The 13,691-nt window shown below is 44.1% G+C and overlaps 1 protein-coding gene across 1 annotated transcript in view; it reads right to left on the bottom strand.

The window, feature by feature from the left end:
- Positions 1 to 13,691, bottom strand: part of OTUB1 (OTU deubiquitinase, ubiquitin aldehyde binding 1) — a 51,517-nt gene that overhangs the window by 31,770 nt on the left and 6,056 nt on the right. The window contains exons 2-3 of the mRNA XM_068260725.1: positions 8,839 to 8,900; positions 3,622 to 3,720 (exon numbers count right to left, since the gene is read on the bottom strand). Of these exons, the coding sequence (XP_068116826.1) occupies positions 3,622 to 3,720; positions 8,839 to 8,900 (161 nt within the window). The remainder of the gene's footprint in view (positions 1 to 3,621; positions 3,721 to 8,838; positions 8,901 to 13,691) is intronic.

Raw genomic sequence — 13,691 nt, 5'->3', positions numbered from 1 at the left:
ATTCTGATTTTTTCAGGCCATCAAAAATATTTGAGGTTTGCGATCCGAGACCAATTTCGGATTCGTCATTTTCAATTTCAGGCACTGCCGTTCGGCATTGCCTCAGCTCCTCGCATTTTCACAAAAGTTTTGGCGGAAGTGATGAAGGAGCTGAGACTACAAGGAATCTCAATTGTCCCTTATCTGGACGATCTTCTTGTGTTTGCACAGACAGAGGAGAGGATCTTGTTCTGGCTCGCAGGGAGATCGTCATTCAGACTCTGACTTGAGTAGGTTGGATTATAAAACTATGCCAAGTCTTCCCTAATTCCAAACCAACAGATAACCTTTTTAGGTTACCGGATAGACTCCGTGATGCAGAAGATTTTTCTGCCTCAGGAGAAGATTCTAAAAATTCAGGGGGAGGTAGACAGATTGCTGACGATGGGAGATTGTTCCCTTCGTCAGATTATGAGGCTTCTGGGTCTGTTTACAGCTGCAATTCCGGCTGTAGTATGGGCTCAGTCTCATGGCAGACTTTTACAAATCTCCTGTCAAGGTGGGACAAGTCCCAGGACTCGCTAGATCTCCGGACAACTATTCCGGATCAGGTGAGATCCAGCTTAAGTTGGTGGCTGAATCAGGAAAATTTATAAGGGGGAAGATGGTGGAGACAGCTAAACCCAAAACAAATTTTCACGGACGCAAGTTCATGGGGCTGGGGCGCAACAGCTCTGGCTTGGATCCTGAAAGGGTACATTTTAAGGAAAAAAGGTGTTTCAGAAAAGGTTATTGAGACCCTTATGAAATGTAGGAAGCCAGTAACTCAGAAAATTTATCGGAAAGTTTGGAAGGTTTTTCTGTCATGGTGTGCTACGAAAGATAAAAACTTTGATCTTACCAGCTCAGTATTAGATTTCCTCCAAGATGGGTTGGAGATGAATCTTGCACCTAGCACACTTAAAGTGCAATGCTCGGCATTATCTATTCTTTTGGATAGACATCTGGCACGGGAGGAATTGGTTAAGAATTTTTTTAAGGCCATTAAAAAATCCACTCCGGTTAGGCAGAAAATTTTTCCACAATGGGATTTGTCATTGGTTTTGAATAGTGTTATGAAACCGCCCTTTGAACCAATTGATGAGATTGACGTTAAACTTCTGTCTTTTAAGCTGGCGTTCCTGATTGCTATCACGTCAGCAAGAAGGATAGGGGACTTACAAGCACTTTCCATAAAAAATCAGTTTTTGATTATTTGTCCTGATAGTGTTCGTTTAAGATTAGACCCAGCTCATCTCCCTAAAGTGTCTTCAGAGTTTCACTGTTCTCAGGAGATTATTTTGCCCTCTTTCAGTGCCAATGCGTCAAATAGCAAAGAAAAAGATTTCCACTGTTTAGATGTAAGGCGTACACTTCTGTCATATCTATCAAGGACTAGAGAATTTAGAAAGTCCAGTAATTTATTTATACTGTTTGCAGGCAAGAATAGTGGGCAGCAGGCTTCAAAACAAACTATAGCTAGGTGGATTAGGCAGGCTATAGTATTGGCCTATCAGAATAGCAGTTGCCCGGTACCTAATAATATTAAAGCCCATTCCACACGTTCCTTATCCACATCATGGGCTGAAAGAGCAGGAGCAACGATACAACAAATCTGTCAAGCAGCGACCTGGTTGACGGCATCTATGTTTATCAAGCACTATAGAGTGGATGTATTGTCTCAGCAAGACCAGTCGTTTGACAGAAAGGTGCTCCAGGCAGTGGTCCCTCCCTAGGTGGGCCTGTTTATTTTTAAAGACTTCTTGTCTATCTCTCCTGTTGTCTTGGATGACGATTAGAGAAATACTCATATTAGACCTACCGGTAATGGAGTTTCTAAGCGTCTTCCGGGACAACTCCTATAACCCGGCCCTGTCTAATGGGCACCTTTCTAGAGATCTAGAACTATGGATTAACTGGTTCACTAGCTGGTGTATAATTTTTTTCTCTCTTCATTTCCGGTGTTTTTTATTCGGTTTTACTTTTATATGCACTGAGGAATGTGGGAGGGCGGGGGCTTTTAATTCTTTCTTGATTGATGGTTTCCCCAGATCCGGAGTAGGGACCGGATCTTCTGTTGTCCCGGAAGACGCTTAGAAACTCCATTAACGGTAGGTCTAATAGGTGTATTTCTCCTATGTTGCTGTCACTTACAGTAGGTAGTAGAAATATGACAGAAGTGACAGGTTTTGAACTAGTCCATCTCTTCGGAGGGGATTCTCAGCAAAGCTTTTATTCTTTATAAAGATATTCCCTAAAAATGATTTAAACAATGCTGCTGGCCAGCTTCCCTGCTCGCTACACCGTTTTTTGGCAGTTGCACAGAGCAACTGCCATTCACTAAGTGCTTTTGAAAATAAATATATCCCTGAGAATCCCCTATAAAGAGATGGACTAGTCCAAAACCTTTCACTTCTGCCAGATTTTTACTACCTACTGTAAGTGACAGCAACATAGGAGAAAAGTAATGTATGGCTCATTTTACTCTGGAAAAAATGTACTTCTTATTTGTATATGTTTGCACATATTTTCAATTTTACAGTTTTTCGCTGTAGTGCCCCTTTAAGATTGCACGTTGTGGTTTCATAATCCTGCTGCTTTTTTCATCTTACTGCATGGATGCACTGAACTGCTTTCACATTGATTTACGTTTGTTATGCATGAGATTCTGCGATTGGGAATCGGAGCTTCCTCTTCAGTCCTAAAATACACTCAGTTCATGCAGAATTTGTAGGAGCTGCACGTTTTCTTTTTGGTGTTCACCTATGCTTGGGAGCGATACAGTCTGAACTTAGGATATAAAAGTGACATCTTGTGGAATAAGAGCTAAGCTTTTTCAGAAAATTTCCATAACACATGGGTTATTTAGATTTTTGTGGATTTGGGGACTGCAGCCCCTTTCCATCTTTTTGCACAAGCTATTAGCCTCTTTTTAATTGGGGTTTTTCTTCTCTAGTGTATGTCTTGTGTATATATTTGTATGTTGAATATTTCTATATATAATTGGCAAAATAATAAAATATTTTTCTAATCTTACATGCACCCAAGAGTCAACTCTTTCCCTGGTGCTTATACATTAATTATTGTTGACATGGTGCATGTGAGTTTTTTTTATAGGTTCTTTCATTCAATCACTTCTTATCGATTTTTTCATTAGTGTCATTGGCCATTGCACATGCCATATTAAAGTCGTTTTTTTAACACATGCATTAGAAATCATTGCAGTCATTTTAAGAACTGTCATAAATAATCTAAATAAGCGCTTCCTACCTGTACTTTAAACTGCTGTAAAAGAGGGGGCAAAAAGGAACAGTGGTGAATAAGAATGATTGGAATATTTTCTCAACATGTACATCTATGTTCACCAGGGAAGCAAAAGAACGCTGGTGATCAGTCAGCTGACATATCTAGCCACTTAATACATCTTCCAGCTAACTGCTCAGCATCTACTGGCTTTTATTAAAACAACTTTCTTACCCTGAGCCAATGTAGAACTATAGGTTATGTATGAAGAAGGTTGAAAATATCTACCTCAAAAAGGCGACAGATAGATATTAAGCATTTCAATAGCATACTTCTGTCTACACAAAAGTGTAAATTTACCTTAATTTTGTCTTGGTACACCTGGTCATCAGATGCATATTCGTGATACAATTCAGAAAGCTCCAACCGATCTGAAAGCAGTGGAGTCTGTCCAGCAATCTATGATGAAAAAGATTAAAAAACAAAAATGTTAATCGTCTAAATTGAGTACCCTTGTCCAAGTACAGGGGTCCAGTCTCTAAAAATCGCTACATCAAAACTGGTTAGTATACTGATGTGCAGTCAACTGGAATCTAGAATGAAATGTTTCATTGAGGTGTGCTGTCAGTCAGCTCATCTACAGATCTGCTGACCCTAGCCTCGTACCCACGGGGCGATATTTGCGGCGATATTACCCAACGTCAGGGAACATCGTTTAATATAATCATAGTAAACGATGTTGCCCCTAACGGTGGTTGCCCATCATTAAGCGACGGACATGGTGGATCGGAACCTTAAGATGCCAGACTACTCTGTGTAAAGTAGCGCCATCACTTCCTGTTCACACCCATCCTGTAGCCATGTGACATCGTGAGCAGGAAGAGGAGTCACATAACGACCATCGTCAAGTGGACGTCGCTGGACCAGTCGGGTGGGGAGTACATAGCTTTACAATGGTTTGAAACTCAAAAACAAATTTTTGCTCTAAAACATTAAATAAAATGAAGAATGAAAAAAAGTGACATAAAAAATATGAGACTGATAGGTCACTGAAAAGGCATGCTTTACTTTACCCTTCACTAAAGCTAATTGATAACATTGCGAGTTGCAGTACAAATTATCAGATTGTCTTATTACTGTGATTGCCCCAACCCCATAATATAGTAGAAGCTATTCTGCATGTTTACACGGTTTAGCTCACGTCAATCTGACAATTTTAATATGAGAACAGCAATCTTACCAATTAAGCTTTTGAGTTAAGTAGAAGTTTTAGTATTAACACTTCCAGTAACTTGGAAACCATTTATTTATTTTTTTGCCATTAGTCATATGCTGTATTTAAAGGGTATTAAAGGGGAATAATAAAGATTAGTCTATGTGGTCCAGCAGTGTAGTTCCATTACCCTCCAGGGTGCTGCTGTCAACTCTGTAAGATTGCTTCTGTGCAATGTGCCTTTCACGATTATGTTCCCGTAGCTGTGAGCGTTTTGTGCTTGTGCAGTTCAAGAGAAAAATGCGTCTGGCCATGGGAGCACCATGACGCACTGAGTGCAGGGCCGGATTTGTGGGCAGGCCTTAGAGGCACGTGCCTAGGGCGGAGCCAAGGAAGGGGCGGGTTGACAAGCAGTCAACTAATGTCCAAACAGCTGCGGACACCAATCCTCACAAAAATGCAGTGCCGTGTTTGTTTGCAGCCGCCCCTGCTTTGCTCTGCACACAAAGGCATGTTTTTGTAAGTGCAGCAGCAGCTATAGACGTCGGAACACCCGTACAGCTTTACTAATTTAAAGATGACAGAAGCAGTGGCTGTATCGCTGCAGCACTGCCGGGCACCTGCTGTCATTGTGTAAAAGGCTGTTCCGCCCCCACTTCCTCCCCCCTGCTTGTGTGCCCGGGCCATGTAACTCGTAACAGGAGTTCTGTTCACTCACTGTGTTCAGCAGACAGGAGTGTCAGTACTCTGTAGCCGTTTTTACCATTTCAAACATGCTACAGTTCGCCCCAGTCTGCTCCCTCCACAGTCAGTCACGCACATTGATCATCATAATCATTGTGCCACTATCGCCCTGCACCCTGCTGTGTGAAGTGGGCGGCTGGCTACAAGTGCAGGGATCAGTAGCAGGCAAAAGCTTTTTCACTGCACCTCATGCTGAAGGACGGCAACGTGGCTGTCCCTGTGTGCAGTGCACGAGTTTCACTTGTGCAGTCAAGTGGAAACAGACAGCGTGGAAGGAGAAGGACTGGGAGACGAGATTCAGATGGGAGGGGGAGAGGTGAAGACAAGCTTTGGAGTGACTGAGGAAAAAGGTCAGAGGAGAGAGAAGCATCATAAACTTGGGTCCCAGGCTGATGTGTATGTTACTTCTGTTTTCTGTGTGATCCTGTCTTGTGTGTGTCGCTCCTGTCCTGTGTGTGCTGTCACTACTGTGTGTGTGTTGTCACTCCTGTGTATGTGTGCTGTCACAACTGTGTGTGTGTGCTGTCACAACTGTGTGTGTGTGCTGTCACAACTGTGTGTGTGTGCTGTCACAACTGTGTGTGTGTGCTGTCACAACTGTGTGTGTGTGCTGTCACAACTGTGTGTGTGTGCTGTCACAACTGTGTGTGTGTGCTGTCACAACTGTGTGTGTTGTCACTCCTGTCCTGTGTGTGCTGTCACAACTGTGTGTGTGTGTTGTCACTCCTGCCCTGTATGTATTGTCACTCCTGTCCTCTCAGTGTGTTGTCAGTCCTGTCCTGTGTGTGTTGTCACTCCTGTCTTGTGTGTTGTCACTCCTCCATTTGTGTTGTCACTCTTTTCCTGTGTGTCATTACTCTGTGTGTGTTGTCACTCCTGTCCTGTGTGTGTGTTTTAACTCCTGTCGTGTTTGTTGTCACTGTGTCCTGTGTGTGTTGTCGCTCCTGTCCTGCATGTTGTCACTACTCTGTGTGTGTTGTCACTCCTGTCCTGTGTGTGTGGTCACTCCTCTGTGTGTGTTGTCACTCCTGTCCTGTGTGTGTTGTCACTCCTCTGTGTGTGTGTTGTAACTCCTGTAGTGTGTGTTGTCACTCCTGTCCTGTGTGTGCTGTCACAACTGTGTGTGTGTTGTCACTCCTGTCCTGTGTGTGTGTTGTAACTCCTGTCGTGTTTGTTGTCACTCTTGTCCTGTGTGTGTTGTCGCTCCTGTCCTGCATGTTGTCACTACTCTGTGTGTGTGGTCACTCCTGTCCTGTGTGTGTGGTCACTCCTCTGTGTGTGTTGTCACTCCTGTCCTGTGTGTGTTGTCACTCCTCTGTGTGTGTGTTGTAACTCCTGTAGTGTGTGTTGTCACTATTGTCCTGTGTGTGTGTTGTCACTCCTGTCCTGTGTGTGCTGTCACTACTGTGTGTGTGTTGTCACTACTGTGTGTGTGTTGTCACTCCTGTCCTGTGTGTGCTGTCACAACTGTGTGTGTGTTGTCAATCCTGCCCTGTATGTATTGTCACTCCTGACCTCTCAGTGTGTTGTCAGTCCTGTCCTGTGTGTGTTGTCAGTCCTGTCCTGTGTGTGTTGTCACTACTCTGTGTGTGTTGTCACTCCTGTCTTGTGTGTTGTCACTCCTCCATTTGTGTTGTCACTCCTTTCCTGTGTGTCATTACTCTGTGTGTGTTGTCACTCCTGTCCTGTGTGTGTGTTGTAACTCCTGTCGTGTTTGTTGTCACTCTTGTCCTGTGTGTGTTGTCGCTCCTGTCCTGCATGTTGTCACTACTCTGTGTGTGTTGTCACTCCTGTCCTGTGTGTGTGTTGTAACTCCTGTAGTGTGTGTTGTCACTATTGTCCTGTGTGTGTGTTGTCACTCTTGTCCTGTGTGTGTGTTGTCACTCCTGTCGTGTGTGTTGTCACTCTTGTCCTGTGTGTTGTCACTCTTGTCCTGTGTGTTGTCACTCTTGTCCTGTGTGTTGTCACTCTTGTCCTGTGTGTTGTCACTCTTGTCCTGTGTGTTGTCACTCTTGTCCTGTGTGTTGTCACTCTTGTCCTGTGTGTTGTCACTCTTGTCCTGTGTGTTGTCACTCTTGTCCTGTGTGTTGTCACTCTTGTCCTGTGTGTTGTCACTCTTGTCCTGTGTGTTGTCACTCTTGTCCTGTGTGTTGTCACTCTTGTCCTGTGTGTTGTCACTCTTGTCCTGTGTGTTGTCACTCTTGTCCTGTGTGTTGTCACTCTTGTCCTGTGTGTTGTCACTCTTGTCCTGTGTGTGTGGTCACTCTTGTCCTGTGTGTGTGGTCACTCTTGTCCTGTGTGTGTGTTGTCACTCCTGTCGTGTGTGTTGTCACTCTTGTCCTGTGTGTTGTCACTCTTGTCCTGTGTGTTGTCACTCTTGTCCTGTGTGTTGTCACTCTTGTCCTGTGTGTTGTCACTCTTGTCCTGTGTGTTGTCACTCTTGTCCTGTGTGTTGTCACTCTTGTCCTGTGTGTGTGGTCACTCTTGTCCTGTGTGTGTGGTCACTCCTCTGTGTGTGTTGTCACTCCTGTCCTGTGTGTGTGGTCACTCCTCTGTGTGTTGTAACTCCTGTAGTGTGTGTTGTCACTATTGTCCTGTGTGTGTGTTGTCACTCTTGTCCTGTGTGTGTGTTGTCACTCTTGTCCTGTGTGTGTGTTGTCACTCCTGTCGTGTGTGTTGTCACTCTTGTCCTGTGTGTGTGGTCACTCCTCTGTGTGTGTTGTCACTCCTGTCCTGTGTGTGTTGTCACTCCTCTGTGTGTGTGTTGTAACTCCTGTAGTGTGTGTTGTCACTATTGTCCGGTGTGTGTGTTGTCACTCTTGTCCTGTGTGTGTGTTGTCACTCTTGTCCTGTGTGTGTGTTGTCACTCTTGTCCTGTGTGTGTGTTGTCACTCCTCTGTGTGTGTTGTCACTCTTGTCCTGTGTGTGTGTTGTAACTCCTGTCGTGTGTGTTGTCACTCTTATCCTGTAGTGTGTGTTGTCACTATTGTCCTGTGTGTGTTGTCACTCCTCTGTGTGTGTGTTGTAACTCCTGTCGTGTGTGTTGTCACTCTTATCCTGTGTGTGTGTGTTGTAACTTCTGTCGTGTGTGTTGTCACTCTTGTCCTCTATTGTCCTGTGTGTGTGTTGTCACTCAGAGGAGTTTACAATCTAATCCCTGCCATCATGTCACCAATTGTCCCCAGAGGAGCATACCTGCTGTCATATCACTACCTGCCTAATCCCTGCCATGTCACTAAATGTCCTCAGAGTATTTTATATTCTAATTCCTGCTGTAATGTCACTAACTACCCTGCTGTATTATAGGGGGGCACTTACTTCAGGGGGGCACTGTTGGTTGGGGGGGGGGGGGGCGGTCTGGCGATAGTTGGCCTTGGGCGGTAAAAAGTATAAATCCGGCCCTGACTGAGTGCCTGTGCATGCGCAGAATCCCGTGACCCGGCTTGGATTGGCTAACTTATGGAGGTGACAGCGACACCCAAGAGGACAATGGAAATGCACCTCTGGACCAGGTACCGGGAGAAGCCCCAAATAAGTAACATTTACCAATAGTCTTTATTTTTCTTCTCGAATATCATTTAAAGCTTTAGACCATAAATTGCAAGTTATTTAACACTCACTTCTTGTTGTATACGGTCCTGCTGGGCAATAATAGCTTCATCATACGTGAGGCAGTTTACACCTATACACAAAGTAAAGGTTAGTATAATTAATTCAGATAAAAAGTAAAACAAAAAAGATGTCAGTGGTGTAAAAAAACAATTTGCACCCTTTGTGATTGCGGAGTTGCTGTACAATTTTTACAGTGAATGTTTTCTGACCTAAAAAATAGAAGATGAAAATCTAGGTTAAAGCGAATCCGAGATGACAAACTAACAATAGCAAGTAACCTGTCTATACGTTATCTAGTTTAGATGGTTTACACAGTAAATCTAGCTGCAAACAGCTTCAACAGTATATGATTATTTCTTCCTGTTATCAAATGAAAGCAGCCATATTCTGCTAGACAATATTACACAGGCAAGCTGCTGTGCATCTCCACCCCTCAGCCTGTAAAAACTCCAAACCCCTCACCTCTCCACCCCCTTGCCTCTGAAAATTCAGCAGCTCCTAGCTGGTAACGCCTCCTCCTTCAAAAAAGCCTCCTCCTCCCCAGACTAAGCTCCCAAGAGCACTTGCTACATGGGTCTCAGAATGCCTAGGCGCTGGAGGAGCTGTGGGTGCGGCTTGTTTCGTTTATAGGGAATTGGAGAATTAAAACATAAAAACAAAAAAAAAAAAGTATTTGGCTTGAGGAATGCCCTATAAAATACATGTAAAGGGCACAATTATGAAATACGTAAAAGTTTATATCGGATCCACTTTAACACAAAGCACTATGGGGAATGTTATCAAAATTATCTGACAACTATGAAGCCACTGTACACATGCTAGATTTTTTGTTCCCAATTGCTTTAGGTGACAATCTAGTGGTCAACAGGCTCCATGCAGAGCTAATAATAAAATTCAGCCGCCCACTGCTTTACTTCCTGCGGCAAAGTGTAGAAGGGCTCCATCTCAATCAACCCCTTCCCTTTTCCACTGGACAGAATGGGTTTCATACCTCCCCCCCCCCCCCCCCCAAAAAAAAAACCCCCAAGCAGCTCATCTTTACAATGATTGTGTATAAACAGTTACCTAAAGGGGCCCTGAAAGAGGATTCTGGGTATCATTTCTGGCATGTGTAAGCAGTTTAAGTTACGCACTCTAGCTCGGAGGTCTGCCCTCTCTCACCAACAATCAATTGCTCTATTCAGCACTAACCTTCAGTATATTGAGCAAGTGCTTGCAGATATCAGATTCGCCTTAATTACAAAAGGATCTTCCTTACACTCAAATTAAAATCTACTAACATCATCTCTGTAGGTGGATACTAAAGAATTAAACAAAAATAAAGGCTTATTAAATTTATCTGACTGAACACTGAGTTGACTGCATGATAGCCATGTTGAATATAGACCTTATGCTACAGTATCTTTAGCCATAACTGAGTAAAAGTGAGTATCCCTGCAATGTTTCTATAAGAATGCTATGCCACACACTGTAGGTATAGCAAAAAAAAGTTTAGAAATGTTAAAATCTGCAAAATGCATGCCTCTAACGTCCCTGGCAGTACGATTATTTCTGGATTTTAAAGGTCTTTTCTGCACTCTTCAGACCTTAAAATCAGGGGGAAATAAATCGTGCTGCCAGAAAGCCAGCAGCAGCCCCAGCACTCACTCACCTCCCTGGGCTCCAGCGCTGCAAATTTCCCTCCATCCTCCAGGTGGCGATGTAACTGTACTGAGATCACTAACCGCGATCTCACCAGAGTGATGCAGAGCTTCAGAGGACAGGAAGGAGAATGGCTACCGACGTCTGAATCACCTGGGAGGTGAGTAAAAACGCCTCTCCCCGCCCCTCTCAGTGAAGGAAGACTGAGAGGGGCGGGCAGAGCCGGCGATCCAGGCTGATAGACGCTTGGAGAGGCAGAGCTGCAGCTGAAAGCTCTGCCTCTCACAGAAGCGCTGCCCGGATAGCCCCCCGGGTAGTTTTGGGGGATTTAGTTAGATTACAGCCGCGGGGAGGCGGCATTTTAGTTAGGGCAAACTTAGGGCATACTAAAGAGGTTTTTGCAATAAAAACCTGAATTTAAGGATGCTTCAGATTCTCTTTAAACCTGACAATATTGTCAAACACTTGATCTGCTGCATGCTATTAGAGGCAGAGGATCAACAGGATAGCCAGGACCCTGGCATTGCTTAAAAGGAAATAAATATGGCAGCCTCCATATTACACTCTAATCGGTTTCAATTTTTAAGAGAAAATGGAGTTTGTCGTCTTCTTTCCCTTATAAACAATGCCCATTGAATGACTGTCACGCTGAGCTTTTGGCTTTAGCCGTTTTGAATCACATAACTGCAACAGGCATGCAGACACTGGACTCCTTATAAACAATGCCCATTGAATGACTGTCACGCTGAGCTTTTGGCTTTAGCCGTTTTGAATCACATAACTGCAACATGCATGCAGACACTGGACTCCGCCAAAGTCAAAACATCTGATCCGCATGCTCATTTTGGGCAAAAGGTCAGCTTCTGTAACTCCAAAAATAAGGCTTAAGGTACATACACATGTCGGATTTTTCCAAACGACCGGTCGTGTGTACGGTCGGTTGTTCAGCTGATAAGCAGGGCTGTGGAGTCGGTCCAAAAATCCACCGACTCCGACTCCTCAGTTTAGGATTCCACCGACTCTACGACTCAGACTCCTCTAATTTGCATATTACAATTTTGTTGATTAAAAGTATGTAACATGAAATTCGTCTCTTAACTGCCAACGCTTAGGAATTTTACAAGACAACTGAAGTGAGAAGGATATGTAGACTACTATATTTATTCCCTTTAGACTAAAACTAGTCCTTGGTAAGAGTACTTGTAAAAGGTACAAACCGGAACAAAGAACATCTATCAGGCCCTAGGCAATGTAAGTGTGGGTACATGTAAGAATGATGTGCAGGTACTCTGCAGGGGAATGAGGAGATTGTAAACAGACAACACCTCTGTGTTCAATGTGCACAGCATTCTCAGTGGATTCCCTGCAGCTCTGTGGGGAGTGCATATGTAGAGTATAGTACTACTGTGTAACAAAGTAAACCTGAGACAGATGAAATTAAAGTTTTATACATACCTGGGGCTTCCTCCAGCCCCCTTCAGGATAATCAGTCCCTCGTTGTCCTCCTCCACCACCTGGATCTTCTGCTATGAGTCCAGGTACTTGAGCCAGTCAGGCGTAGTGCGCATGCACACACTCCGCCGCCAGGAGCATACTACACCTGTGCAGCACTATTGCGCAGGTGCAGAATGTTCCTGGCTGTGGGAGCGGCATGCGGCCGGACAGCGCTGACTGGCTGAATTACCAGGACTCATAGCAGAAGATCCGGGTGGTGGAGGACAGAGAGGGACTGATTAGCCTTAAGGGGGCTGGAGGAAGCCCCAGGTATGTATAAAACTTTACTTTTCATCCGTCTCAGTTACCCTTTAATTTGTAGTCACCAAACCAAATTTTAATAACATATCACATTATTTGATTTCATCAGCAAAGGGAGTGCATACATTTGCATAAATCAGCATCAGTGCAGAATTATTTCCATCTCGTTGACCATCTCTATTAGTGACACAGCACACATCAGGCTTTATTCTTACAGCATAGATGTTATTTAGTATATATACAGTCACAATCAGATATGTATATCTGACCTTACAAATACGGGACTGCTTTATTGAAGCAGCACAAGTAACTAATTTTGATTGGTTTATTTCATTTTTGTGGACTAAGCACAGCTATTACTGTATATATACATTATTTTTAATGACTATTATCTGAGAAATAGAACATTTTATCATATTTTCTATTTTAATTACAGTTACAAATTCATTAGGAGTCGGAACATTTTTTCCCGACTCCGGGCACCCAAAATTGCCCGACTCCACGACTCCGACTCCACAGCCCTGCTGATAAGACTGGATTTGACCGTTCAAATCCAGTCTTATCAGCTGAATGACCAACCGTACATACCCGATTTGACGTCCAAAACGACCGGACGTCCAAACGATCAGTCGTTCATGCCTAGCATTACGCATTGAACCAGTAACGCGTAAAAATGTATGTGTTAATGTTCCTGCACTAGCGGGAATGCGAAAAAATGTACGCAATGCGTCCCGCCGACCTCCGAGGTCGGCAAGCTGCCAGCGGGGGACTGGAGCAGCAGTGAGTGACTACGAGGGCACAGGATGGCTGCATGGGGCTGGTAGAAGCCCCAGGTAAGTGAAACTCATTTTTTTATTATGCTTGGACATTCCCTTTAAAGGAAATGCTTCCAAGGTAGGAAAAAATTAGATCTACTTACCTGGGGCTTCCTCCAGTCCTTGGCAGCTGACAAGTCCCTCGCCGCAGCTCCGGAGTCCTGGGATCCCCTCTGTTTCAGGTCGGCATCTACTGCGCCTGCAAGCACCATACTAGGGCTGCACGATTTTAGGGAAAAATTGAAATTGCAATTTTTCACTTAGAAATTGCGATTTCGATTTTTTCACGATTTTTCTCAAATCAAGCTTTAGCACTAAATTCACAATGTACAGTAACATTAACAAACATGCACTGACAGAAAATCAAATCATATTATCAAACTGAGTGTAGTATGATGTCATTTTCTGTCCTGTTTGTAAATGTTACTGCATATATGCGCAGAGTAATTTAATACAGTCCTGCGACAGAGAGAGAGGGGGGAAGAGAGAGAGAGACACAGAGAGGGAGGGGAGAGAGAGGGATGGAAAGAGGAGAGAGAGAGTATGAAGGAGGGAGGGAGAGAGAGAGAGAGAGAGGGATGGTGGCCTGGCTACCACAGGGGCTGGTGGACCTGGGCCACTGGTGGCACTGGCAGAACTGACAGTGGGCG

Source organism: Hyperolius riggenbachi, chromosome 11, assembly GCF_040937935.1.
Source record: "Hyperolius riggenbachi isolate aHypRig1 chromosome 11, aHypRig1.pri, whole genome shotgun sequence".
Classification (NCBI taxonomy): Eukaryota; Metazoa; Chordata; class Amphibia; order Anura; family Hyperoliidae; genus Hyperolius; species Hyperolius riggenbachi.
The sequence above is the reverse complement of the archived record's forward strand: the minus strand, read 5'-3'. Positions and strand labels throughout refer to the sequence as shown.